Genomic DNA, 12,566 nt, shown 5'->3' with positions numbered 1-12,566 from the left:
CAATACTAGTCTTTAATAAAATACTAGTCTTTAATAAAAAAAATTTACGTCACTTGCTTCCTGTGCTGAGTTAAAAACTGCTACGTCTGTAGTTTTTCAGGTTAAGCTATTACAGCTCTAGGAACACGGGAAGCCTCTGTGTGTATGGAAAAGATTCTGATTTCCAGAGCCGTCGTGGTCTGGTGATGAGAGTGTCAGACTAGGGCCTGGGAGACACGGGTTCAGATCCCCACTGGGCCACGAAACTCCTTGGGTGTGTGAGCTTGGACCAGTTTGTCACTTTCAGCCTAACCTTACAGGGTTTGTTGTGGGGATCAAATGAGACGTGCTTAATCTTTGTACGGCTGGGTGCAGTACAGGCACATAAAAGCCAGAGATGTCTAAACTACCGTATTTATCGCTCTGTAAGATGCACCAGACCACAAGACGCACCTCGTTTTTGGAGGAGGAAAACAAGAAAAAAAAAATTCTGAATCCCAGAAGCCAGAACAGCAAGAGGGATCGCTGCGCAGCGAAAGCAGCAATCCCTCTTGCTGTTCTGGCTTCTGGGATAGCTGCGCAGCCTGCATTCGCTCCATAAGACGCACACACATTTCCCCTTACTTTTAGGAGGGAAAAAGTGAGTCTTATAAAGCAAAAAATACGGTAATCTCTCCGTCCAGGCAAGGTAGAGGTATCGTCACAGCCGTGTGAATTTCCAGGCAAGTTTGGAAACCTGGTCAAATGTCAGGTGCGATGGGATTGGGGACGGAGGGTTTGTAGGGTCCTGGTGAGGCCATGAGACTTCAATAAGCTGTGCTGCCTCGCTGTACACCCTTCCCAGCCCAGAGATGTCATTGTTGACGTTTGGGAACTGCCCTTTCTACTCCTCGCACTTGGGTCAAGGAGGAAGAGAAATCACCAATACCTGAATAATTTTCAAAGGTATTTATTTGACCTGTTGTGAGCGGTGGGGTGTTCCGCCTGAAGAGCTTAGGATCAGCGCACTTTGCGTATGAAGTTGGGGGTCTTGAGTCCCCCTGAAGGGTTCGCAGAGCAGAGCAGATGAAAGGGCTTGAGGAGCAATCTGGAGGAGCTTATAAGGCGTACTTTCAGAATGCAAATGACCCATTTCGGAATATCGGCGGTATGTGTACCAGTTCTTAATACAAGTTTTTGCGGAGAGTCCAACACCCGGGTAATACTTTACGTGGTCAGTGCAAAGACTTTGCCCAAACAATTGATACAGTGGTGCCCCGCAAGACGAATGCCTCGCAAGACGGAAAACCCGCAAGACGAAAGGGTTTTCCGTTTTCAGAGGTGCTTCGCAGGACGAATTTCTCTATGGGCTTGCTTCGCAAGACGAAAATGTCTTGCGATTCTTGAGGGGTTTTTCGCTCCCCAACCCCTTTTTCTAAAGCGCTAAACTGCTAATAGCCTTTTAGCAGCTAATCCGCTAATCCCTTAAACCTTTAATAGCCGTTAATAGCCCTTAAACTGGTAATAGCGCTAATCCGCTAATGGGCTTGCTTTGCAAGACGAAAAAACCGCAAGACGAAGAGACTCGCGGAACGGATTCTTTTCGTCTTGCGAGGCACCACTGTATTAACAAGATAGTTGCTCCAGAAATAAGCCCAGCCTCGTTTCAATTGAGATTGGAGGTTTTTAAGCAGAGGTCGGACGGCCACCTGTCAAGGGGTTCCATAGCTGCAGGGGGTTGGACTAGATGACCCTTGGGGATCCCAGCAGTACAATTCTGTGATTCTCCTCCCAGGTTTAAAGTGCAGTCTGGCAGAAGTGAGATGTAACTGCCCCTCAGCCCACAGATTGCACCTTTGTGCAGAAACGTATTGTCCTTTTCACTTCCCCCAGGTGTGTCTTGTGCGAACCAGCAGTCCAAGCGAGTGAATGAAACAGGTGCGGGTCTAGCAACTCGGAGAACTCCCACCCCACCCCTGGGGGTGTGTGTGTCAACCCCCTGTCCCCCTGTTGCAGAAAGACACCCCCCCCCCTTTTAAAAAAACAACACCCCATTCTTGGTTCTCTTTAGGCCCAGCTGTGTGTGGGAAACGGCTCCCCTTTAAATGGTTTGATAGCCCCTGTGGCCACGCGCTCGCCCAATCAAAAAGGCCACGACCACGATGACGATGAGGACCAGAAGGAGGACGCCGATAATGATGGGCACCAAGAGGGTGCGTCTCTGCTCCGGGCAGACCTCGGCTGAAACAAGCAAAGGAGGAATTCAGTGAGGAGAGGGAGGAGAATCGGAGTGTGCAAAACACCAAACTGGAGAGAGACTCGAAAAGTCTGCGGGCAAAATGGCTGTGCCAAAAGGATGACATGGAAAGTTTAGACTAACAATGCATTGGATTACAGTGGTACCTCGGGTTAAGTACTTAATTTGTTCCAGAGGTCCGTGCTTAACCTGAAACTGTTCTTAACCTGAAGCACAACTTTAGCTAATGGGGCCTCCCGCTGCTGCATCGCCGCTGGAGCAAGATTTCTGTTCTTATCCTGAAGCAAAGTTCTTAACCTGAAGCACTATTTCTGGGTTAGCGGACTCTGTAACCTGAAGCGTATGTAACCTGAAGCGTATGTAACCCGAGGTACCACTGTATTAAGACACCTGCACATTGAAGTATGGGGACGCAGGTGGCGCTGTGGGTTAAACCACAGAGCCTAGGGCTTGCCGATCAGAAGGTCGGCGGTTCGAATCCCTGCGACGGGGTGAGCTCCCGTTGCTTGGTCCCTGCTCCTGCCCACCTAGCAGTTTGAAAGCACACCAGTGCAAGTAGATAAATAGGTACCACTCCGGCGGGAAGGTAAACGGCGTTTCCGTGCGCTACTCTGGTTCGCCAGAAGCGGCTTAGTCCTGCTGGCCACATGACCCAGAAAACTGCGGACAAACGCCGGCTCCCTCGGCCAGTAAAGCGAGATGAGCACCGCAACCCCAGAGTTGGCCATGACTGGACCTGATGTTCAGGGGTCCCTTTACCTTTACATTGAAGTATAGCTGTTTAAAGGAAAGGAAATAAAGAACTGCCTGTGGTACAATGCAGGGAGTCTCTCACCTTCCCCAAATTTTCCACCTTGAAGGTCAAAGGCCTGGATCCGCTCTTGCAGTGCGTTGAGACGAAAGCCTTCTGCCAGGACCAAGGTGCGGTTCCGGCACTGGTAAGAGTGTCCGAGTCTGGCCTCGAACTCGCGGAGAGAGGAATTGTCGGCTCTGAAGGATTTCGCTGGAGGGACAAAGAGAGTCGTCTGGGGCCTGTTGAACCACCCGGAAACCCTTCTTGAATCTTAACACAGCATGTGGATTAATGCATACCGTATTTTTCGTCCCATAGGACGCTCCGTCCCATAGGACGCACCTACTTTTTTTTGGGGGGGGGGGAATAAAGGAAAAAAAAATTCCCTTTATTTCCCCCCAAAACCAGGTCGGGGAACAGTGGGATGGCGGCGCTGCGCCTCCCCGCTGTCCCCTGAGCTTGTGGGGCTGGCCGATGTCTGCCTGGCGCGAGGGGCGCTCTGCTTCAGGGCGCCCCACGCACCGGGCGGCAGGCTGCAGACACCTGCGCGAAGCACAGAGCATCCTCCGGAGGGCTCTGCACTGCAGCTCTGCGGTGCAGGCTGCCACCCGCAAGCCTTGCGCTCCCGGGGAAACTCCCCCCGGGCGTGCAAGGCTTGTGGATAGCTTCCTGAAGCCTGGAGAGCGAGAGGGGTCGGTGCGCACCGACGCCTCTCGCTCTCCAGGCTTCAGCGAAAGCCTGCATTCGCCCCATAGGACGCACACACATTTCCCCTTCATTTTTGGAGGGGGAAAAGTGCGTCCTATGGGGCGAAAAATACGGTAATCACCTCTGGGAAGCCACGGCAAATCTCAGCCTATAGCCTACCTGGCAGAATCACCGTGCGGGTTCGCAGAACCGTACAGTTGAAAAGGGAACCCAGCGGTCATTTATTCCAACCCTCCGGAACGTGACTGACCCCGATGGCTCTTTTTGCTCCACCCCGCAAAGGAGGAACAACACCCTCCGCTTCCTCTGTGATCCCTTTAGCCGCTGAAGGGATCTTGTCTGGAATCACTTTCTGTTCCCTCGTGCCTCCGAATCACCCTCTAAAATTTGCCGATGGGCCAAAGCCGTCGTAAACAGGCTTGCGGCTGGGATGGAACCCCATAAAAAAACATTTACGGGGCTTACTATGGACGTGGCATTTGTATTTTTTCAAGAGCTGCACGGCAGGCAGAAACTGAACTGGTGTAGCAGCCCCGATTTGAGCATTTCCATGGCGGAATAGGCCTCACCTCAAGAGGTCCGTGAACAATGATGGCGACCCCCGAATTCAGAGCCAGCCCCCCAGAAATGACCTTACCTGCAGCCTGATGGAACTGGTACGTTAGGTAGGCCTGTACCCGACTCAGGTAGAATCTATTTCTGGTGTAATTCTAAGGAAACAAAGAAATCTGGGTTTGTTTTTCCTGATCCACGCCTGTTTTAGGGTAGCACAGGCCGCAACTTAGGATCTGCCAGGTTTACGAGACAAAGCCAATTCGCTGCCCCGCTGGAAGCAGCCGTTCCAGATTAATTCCCACCCCCTGCCCTCCCTGAGCACTAGCAGCAATAGCCTCCCAATGAACCATTTTAAAGTTTCGAACTTTTTTAAAAAAATCATGTTTTGTTTCTCCTCTCCAATGTGGTGATTGAACTTCAACTGGGCACGTATTTCTCCGAAGGGGAAGTGGGAGCGGTTGAAATCAACACTTTAATTTGGGGAAGAGGTGAGCGGAGTGGCGATGTGACCCGCGTTTATAAAATCCAAATAAATAAATGGAAACGAAAACTGTGTGGCGTGGAGAAAGCAGAGAGAGAGAAATTTTCCTTCCTCATAATAAGTAGCATTCGTGAAGCTGGAAGTTTGGAGGTTCAGGAAAGGCAAAAGGAAGTCCTTTTTCACGCCGTGCGAACTGCGGAACTCCATTCCACTTGAATAGGATTGGACAAATCCATGGAAGAGGATGGCTACCGGCCAAGATGGCTACGCTCTGCCCTCTATGGTCGGAGACAGGAAGTGCTTCTGAAAGCAGAGGGGGGTTTGTGTTTGAATCCCGCTTGTCAGCTTCCCATTACGGCTTCTAGCCAGCTGCTGTGAGAACAGGATGCTGGACTGGAGGGGCCCGATCCAGCAAACTCTTCTTAGGTTCTTGGACTACTGCAATGAGCTCTACGTGGGGCTACCTTTGAAGGTGACCCGGAAACTGCAACTAATCCAGAATGCGGCAGCTAGACTGGGGACTGGGAGACCACATAACACCAGTCCTGAAAGACCTACATTGGCTCCCAGGACGTTTCCCAGCACAATTCAAAGTGTTGGTGCTGACCTTGAAAGCCCAAAACGGCCTCAAAGGCCCAGTAGACCAGAAGGAGCGTCTCCACCCCCATCGTCCAGCCCAGACACTGAGATCCAGCTCCGAGGGCCTTCTGGCGGTTCCCTCCCTGAGAGAAGTGAGGTTACAGGGAACCAGGCACAGGGCCTTCTTGGTGGTGGCGCCTGCCCTGTGGAAAGCCCTCCCAGCAGATGTCAAGGAAATAAACAGCTATTCTATCTTTAAAAGACATCTGAAGGCAGCCCTGTTTAGGGAAGTTTTTAATGCTGTGTTGTTTTTAACACTCAATTGGGAGCCGCCCAGAGTGGCTGGGGAAGCCCAGCCAAATGGGCGGGGTATAAATAATAAATTATTATTATATTCTTAGGATGGGGTCGGCACGCTCCAGCCGCACCAGCAGGCCTCTGCCAAGCCAGTCTTTCCGGCCTCCGATGCAGCCGGCTCGAAGGACCTTTTGCCAGAGAGTGACTCATGGCTTGGATCAGCCAGTAGTTTCCAGGCCAGATCAGCTTCCCGAATTGCTGCGCTCGTGACGCACCTGAACCCGCAGGCTGATGGGCGTGGGTCCGTACCACGCGGGAACGCTCAAGGGACCCGCCTTTCCAGAAAGACATTTGCGTTGGTGTTTGTGCCAGGTTAAGTTTGCTATGAGCGTATCAGTCATGCGCTGAACTCGGCCAGCTTTTAAAACAAACTCATCAGCTTTTAAAAGAAACTACCGTATTTTTTGCTCTGTAAGACTCACTTTTCCCCTCCTAAAAAGTAAGGGGAAATGTGTGTGTGTCTTATGGAGTGAATGCAGGCTGCGCAGCTATCCCAGAAGCCAGAACAGCAAGAGGGATTGCTGCTTTCACTGCGCAGCGATCCCTCTTGCTGTTCTGGCTTCTGAGATTCAGAATATTTTTTTTCTTGTTTTCCTCCTCCAAAAACTAGGTGCGTCTTGTGGTCTGGTGCGTCTTATAGAGCGAAAAATACAGTACATTGCTCTGATTTTAAGATAAACACAGAGAGGAAAATGGTGCTGGAAAGTTTAATAGGTTAAATAGTCCTGCTCCCCCAATTCCCATTTCATTCCCGAACTTTCCCACCCAGGAAGGAAGACACACTTAATCAACTTGAATTGGACCTGGTAATAACTTAATCAACTTGAATTGGACCTGGTAATAATAATTTTAGATTAGATATTAGATTAGGAGTATCAAAGGTAAACACAGAGAGAGACACAAGGCTAGATGCTCCAAATCTCTGGCAGCGTCCATTTAAGCCGGCGCCATACCACTTTAAACGGTAATGACTCCCCTTGCCGAGAGAATGCTGGGAATTGTAGTTTGTTAAGAATTGTTGGGGTATTGCTCTCTCAGAGCTGCTATTCCCAGACTGGTTCCCTTCTCAGGGAATTGCATCTGGGAGTGGGATAGGGTCTCCTTAACAACCCTCCTTTGGGACCAGAAGAAATTCTCAGAGAAGGAAAGGATCAGAGAAATTCACAGAGAGGGGAGGTCTGCTTGTTGTTGGCCACAGTCGTTCAATAGAACCTCCAAAGCCAGAGGCAGCGGACCTGTAAAGACCAGGCATTGGGGATACACCTTTTCATGACCCCCGCCAGCCCCCCTCTCCAATCCTCCCTCTCACCTTTCTGAAAGTAAATAGAAGATCGCCTTCTAGGAAATGCAGGTGGAGGACGGCTGTCTGGTTGGTACAGTTCCCGGAAAACTCTGTGCGGTTGGGGTTCACTGCAAAGTCCCCCCAGAGCTGGAAGAGAGGGAGAGTGAAGGTGTGTGTGAGAGAGCAGGACCCTACAAATCCCCAGGAAAATTCAGCTTGGACCTAGAGCAGGAGGGAGAAACTGGCACAAGCCCAACGTTCAGGCACGTCGCGCCCGTTTAGAGAGCGACCCAAGAGTCCCGAGCGCTAGGCTCCTTTCTTTCTATAGCCATAGAAAGCTAAGGCTGTCGTCACGCATCTCCCGCTGGAGGATTTGAAGCTGAAAAGCAAGCTTAGCTGTTGCAGGAGAAGGGGAAAGCTCTAATAAGTTCCTCCATGAATTTGCCTCTTTTTAAAGCCATCCGTGCTGGTGGCCACCCCTGTCTCCAGTGGGAGGGAGTTCCGCAGTTCAACTCTGTGCTGCGAGAAGAACTTCCTTCCAGTTTTTCTTCCCATGTGTACATAAGCAGCAGCTTAGGAGAGGGTTGGGGGTCCCAGTCCACCTGCAGTGCACCACTCTGGCCCAGATAATCCTGCCGGTACCCAGAGTGAGCCCTGACAGAATTGTAGAATTGGAGGGGACCCCGTAGGGTCATCTAGCCCAACCCGCTTCAATGCAGGAATCTGAACACGTCGTGCCCCATCCAGCTTGAAACCATACCAGATCCTGCTTAGCTTTGCAAACGTGCCAGAAGTTTCATTGCTGCGCCACCAGAATTTTTCTTTCCCTTTTGGAAAGTTCATCTATCTATCATCTATCTATCTATCTATCTATCTATCTATCTATCTATCTGATGCTGTCCAGGGTTGTAAAGACTGCAGAGAGAATAATTGGGTGCCCTCTTCCCACCTTGGATCAAATCTACGCTTCCAGGTGCCATAAGAAAGCTGCAGAGATAGCGCAGGATAGTGCGCACCCCGGAAATGATCTCTTTCAGCTTCTGCCTTCTGGAAGAAGACTAGGACTAGCCGCCTGAGAAACAGTTTCTACCCAAATGCGATTTTTGGTTTTAAACGCAGTGTAAGGTAGTCTCTATGGGAGTATATTAGGGACGCGGGTGGCGCTGTGGGTAAAACCTCAGTGCCTAGGACTTGCCGATTGCATGGTCGGCGGTTCGAATCCCCGCGGCGGGATGAGCTCCCGTCTTTCGGTCCCAGCTCCTGCCCACCTAGCAGTTCGAAAGCACCCTTAAGTGCAAGTACATAAATAGGTACCACTTTATAGCAGGAAGGTAAACGGCCAGAGCAGCTTCGTCACGCTGGCCACGTGACCCGGAAGTGTCTCTGGACAGCGCTGGCCCCCGGCCTCTTAAGTGAGATGGGCGCACAACCCTAGAGTCGGACACAACTGGCCCGTACGGGCAGGGGTACCTTTACCTTTATGGGAGTATATTGTATTTAATTATGGGGTATCAGAGTTTTTAGGGGGCTAACCAGATTGGGATAGCTGGGATAGCAGGCTTGTTGGTTTTTGAATGTCTGATGTAGATTTTTTCAATTGCGTTGTTCTGTATGGGCCAGTGACAATAAAGATTATCGTATCTATCTAATCTGCATTTGTGTTGTGGCCTTTGCTCAGGTTTTTTTTCCCTACCTAGCCAGTTTCGTCTTTTGTCTGTGGGTTGCACACTGCTACCTTCCCACCCCACAGGTCTCGCTTCCTTCTGAAGGTCCTGCGGCTTCCAAGCCTAAACTGCAAAGCCACAGAACTTCCTAAAGCATGCACAATTTTTATGAATTTATTAAAGGCTGTTGAAAGCACAAGCAAGCAGAAGATCAACATCTTCCCCGGGGAAAGGTGCAAATGACCCTCGGGATCGGGTCCCCTGCATTTGGGAGGGCATTGTGGAACTGGAAACACAGAATCATTGAATTGTAGAATTGGGGGGACGGACCCCAAAGGTCATCCATTCCAACCCGCCTCCAGTGTAGGACTCTCAGCTAAAGCATCCACGACAGATAGCCCTACAAGGGCAACTGAAGCAATTGAAACCCCAATATTAAGTAACCTCCTCTAAGTGCTCAGCCACTGTGTATTTTCCTTTTCCCTAAAAAACCCCCACAAAACCTATTAATATAAACACAGAATTTAAATGCTGGGCTATACATATATTTATCAGGCAATCCTAAGAGGTCTGTTAAGGGCAGATGCATTCGGAAACTTTGCCACTCATTGACGTCAAATCCTAGATAAAACCACGTATAAATTTTGAGATTTTCATGAGGCCTAGAACCTCCAGGCATGTTTTACATATTACAGCAGAATATGTTCAAGCAAGTCTGTTGGCAGACGTGGAACTTAACCACCAGATAACGTCGATATTCTTCGCTTGGACTTTGCCCCTTTAACCCTTTGTTCTCACGTTTCGTTTCCCGTCTTTTCGCTTCACCTGCCGCCATAGCGGGAAATTGAATCGGGAACATTTACCGAGGGAAATGGCGCCTTCCCCTGCAAGACTGGAGGGGCAGGAAGGAGGCTGAGGGCAGGCAGAGCAACATACAGGAAAAAAATTCCTGTCCTCTAACCACTGAGCTTCACTCCCTGACAGTCACCTCCCAGCTTAAGCCGCTGGGCCTGTGTCAATATGGAAAGGGGAAGCAGAAATGACCACTCATAGCTGGTCGGCCCCTTCCTGTCGCCCAGGAGCCCAGCACCTCCTTGCTCAACATTCCTCGTTCAGACAGAACCACAGAATTGTAGGGTTGGGAGGGACCCCGGTTTATCAGCTCCATCTGGTGCGCAGGATGAGACCCTATCTGCCTGCGGACTGTCTCGCCAGAGTGGTGCATGCTCTGGTTATCTCCCGCTTGGACTACTGCCATGCGCTCTATGTGGGGCTACCTTTGAAGGTGACCCGGAAACTGCAACTAATCCAGAATGCGGCAGCTAGACTGGGGACTGGGAGACCACATAACACCGGTCCTGAAAGACCTGCATTGGCTCCCAGTACAATTCAAAGTGTTGGTGCTGACCTTGACAGCCCTAAGCGGCCTCAAAGGCCCAGTATCCCTGAAGGACCGTCTCCACCCCCATCGTCCAGCCCGGACACTGAGATCCAGCTCTGAGGGCCTTCTGGGGGTTCCCTCCCTGCGAGAAGTGAGGTTGCAGGGAACCAGGCAGAGGGCCTTCTCGGTGGTGGCGCCCGCCCTGTGGAACACCCTCCCATCAGATGTCAAGGAAATAAGCAACTACCCGACTTTTGGAAGACATCTGAAGGCAGCCCTCTTTAGGGAAGCTTTTAATGTTTAATAGTTTATTGTATATTAATATTCCGTTGGAAGCCGCCCAGAGTGGCTGGGGAAACCCAGCCAGATGGGCGGGGTATAAATAATAATTATTAGTATCCAGCCCAACCCAGAACCCTTGACAGGCAGCCGTCCCGACCTGGGCTTGAAGGCCTCCGACGGAGGACAGGCCGCAGCCTCCCGAGGTCACAGAATCTCCCCAACATCTGCCCAGATCTCTTACCTCCTGCTTGGCCTTGTCGGTATAGCGGACTTGGAGCTGCAGCGCTGCTTGAACCCGCAAACACGGGTCCGAGCCCTTCGGGACTGCATAATCTCCAACGCGGACGACGGGTGGTTGCGTGGGTTGATGGGTGGGGGCGGGGTGTGGGGTGGTGCGGTTCCTGGGGTGTGCCGTGGGGTGCAGAGTGGTGTGCTTCTTGGAGTGCGGTGTGGTGTGTTTTGTGGGGTGCGGCGGGGTGTGTTTTGTGTGGTGGGCCGTGGTGTGTTTTGTGTGGTGGGCTGTGGTGTGTTTTGTGGGGTGCGCCGTGGTGTGTTTCGTGTGGTGGGCCGTGGTGTGTTTCGTGTGGTGGGCCGTGGTGTGTTTTGTGGGGTGCGCCGTGGTGTGTTTTGTGGGCCGTGGCGTGGTGTGTTTCGTGAGGTGCACTGTGGTGTGTTTTGTGGGGTGCGCCGTGGTGTGTGTTGTGGGGTGCGCCGTGGTGTGTGTTGTGGGGTGCGCCGTGGTCTTGGTGAACGAGGGCAGCAACGTAACCGACTTCTTGCGGTGCGGGCAACCTGGGTTGGAGACATCGGCGCCGGAGCACAGCGGAGACTCCACAAATCCCGTCTCTTTCATGGCCGCTTGGGACGTATCCGTATATTGAGCAGAGCTGTAAGCTAGGCAGAGAGAGAGAGAGAAAGATGGAAACATAAGTCCTGGGCACCCATGGGTGACAGCCAAGCTTCCAGCCTCCCTAGCCCCTAACCCCAGCTCAACAACACCTCTCCGATCGACTTACAGTGGTACCTCGGGTTACAGACGCTTCAGGTTACAGACTCCGCTAACCCAGAAAGAGTACCTCGGGTTAAGAACTTTGCTTCAGGATGAGAACACAAATTGTGCAGCGGCAGCAGGAGGCCCCATTAGCTAAAGTGGTGCTTCAGGTTAAGAACGGACCTCCGGAACGTATTCTTAACCCGAGGTACCGCTGTATTTATTAATTGAATCAAAACCTATCGCCTTTCTGTCCCACCATTTTGGTTGCTCGGATGGTTCTTATTCCTCAGTGAATGCACACAAGGCGCCCCCCCCCCAAGGTCGGTTTCGTGGCTGAACTGGGGTGGGATTTGAACCCAGGTTCGGGTCTCCCCCTAGCCCAACATCCAAACCACGCTGCCTCTTTTGGAGAGGAGTCAACAGGTTTGTTGGACTCATTCTCCCTCGGGCGGTTGTGGGCTCTCCTTCCTTGGAGGTTTTTAAGCAGAGGTTCGAGGGCCGACTGTCGTGGACTCTTAGCTGAGATTCCTACATTGCTTGGGGTTGGGCTGGATGAGCTTTGGGGTCCCTCTGAACACAGCAACTCTCCGGTTCTTGCTGCCTAACTCCTTTCTAAGCCACATGACAAAGGGAACTAGGAGGCCGGGTACGGACAAATATATATATACACCAACCTGCCAGGAAGAAGCATCCGATGAGCCAAATTGAAGACATCGCAGCCGGTCCCATCTCTCCAAACGGGGCTCGATCCGCTGCACCCTTTCCGCCTCTCGCCCTGGGAGCCTCTGCTCGCTTCTGTCTCGTGCTCCTGCAGCTCTCAAATAAAGGGAAGGAAATGAAATTTGCTGCCTTCACAACCAGTGACTCAGTTGGGATGCTGAATTGCCAAATATCAAGTAGCCACGGGATCCGGGGGAGTTTTGCTTCCCCCTGACACAGAACGCAGGCGGCAGCTGAACCTTCTCTGCCGCCACTGTTTCTACTTTTTAAATAAAAACTGAAAGCCACAATTAACCTGGGGTTGGGGGGAAGACAGGCGGGTTCATCGCCCTGCCCAGCACAGGACAGGCGCAGTGGCTTCTGGGAGACAGGTGAGTGAACCTTTTAAAGCAGGCATATGCAAACTCTGGCCCTCCAGGTGTTTGGGACTACAATCCCCATCATCCCTGACCACTGGCCCTGTTAGCTAGGGATGATGGGAATTGTAGTCCCAAACATCTGGAGGTCTGGAGTTTGCCTATACCTGATTTAAAGCTACTCAGCCAACACAACGCC

General features: G+C 51.5%; 1 protein-coding gene across 3 annotated transcripts in view; it reads right to left on the bottom strand.

The window, feature by feature from the left end:
• CD68 (CD68 molecule) overlaps positions 1–12,180 on the bottom strand; it is a 116,004-nt gene extending 103,824 nt beyond the window's left edge. For 2 of the 3 annotated variants that reach the window (XM_083410554.1, XM_083410553.1), the window contains exons 1-5: positions 11,966–12,180; positions 10,539–11,191; positions 6,998–7,117; positions 4,354–4,426; positions 2,981–3,218 (exon numbers count right to left, since the gene is read on the bottom strand). In XM_083410554.1, coding sequence (XP_083266680.1) covers positions 2,981–3,218; positions 4,354–4,426; positions 6,998–7,117; positions 10,539–11,191; positions 11,966–12,020 — 1,139 coding nt within the window. In that variant the 5' untranslated portion in view covers positions 12,021–12,180. Of the gene's footprint in view, positions 1–1,622; positions 2,200–2,980; positions 3,219–4,353; positions 4,427–6,997; positions 7,118–10,538; positions 11,192–11,965 lie in introns of those variants that run through there. The other variant, XM_083410552.1, reaches the window with a different exon arrangement.
• Positions 12,181–12,566: the final 386 nt, after the last annotated feature.

The sequence above is a fragment of the Podarcis tiliguerta genome, assembly GCF_965153285.1.
Source record: "Podarcis tiliguerta genome assembly, chromosome: 13".
Taxonomy (NCBI): domain Eukaryota; kingdom Metazoa; phylum Chordata; class Lepidosauria; order Squamata; family Lacertidae; genus Podarcis; species Podarcis tiliguerta.
The sequence above is the reverse complement of the archived record's forward strand: the minus strand, read 5'-3'. Positions and strand labels throughout refer to the sequence as shown.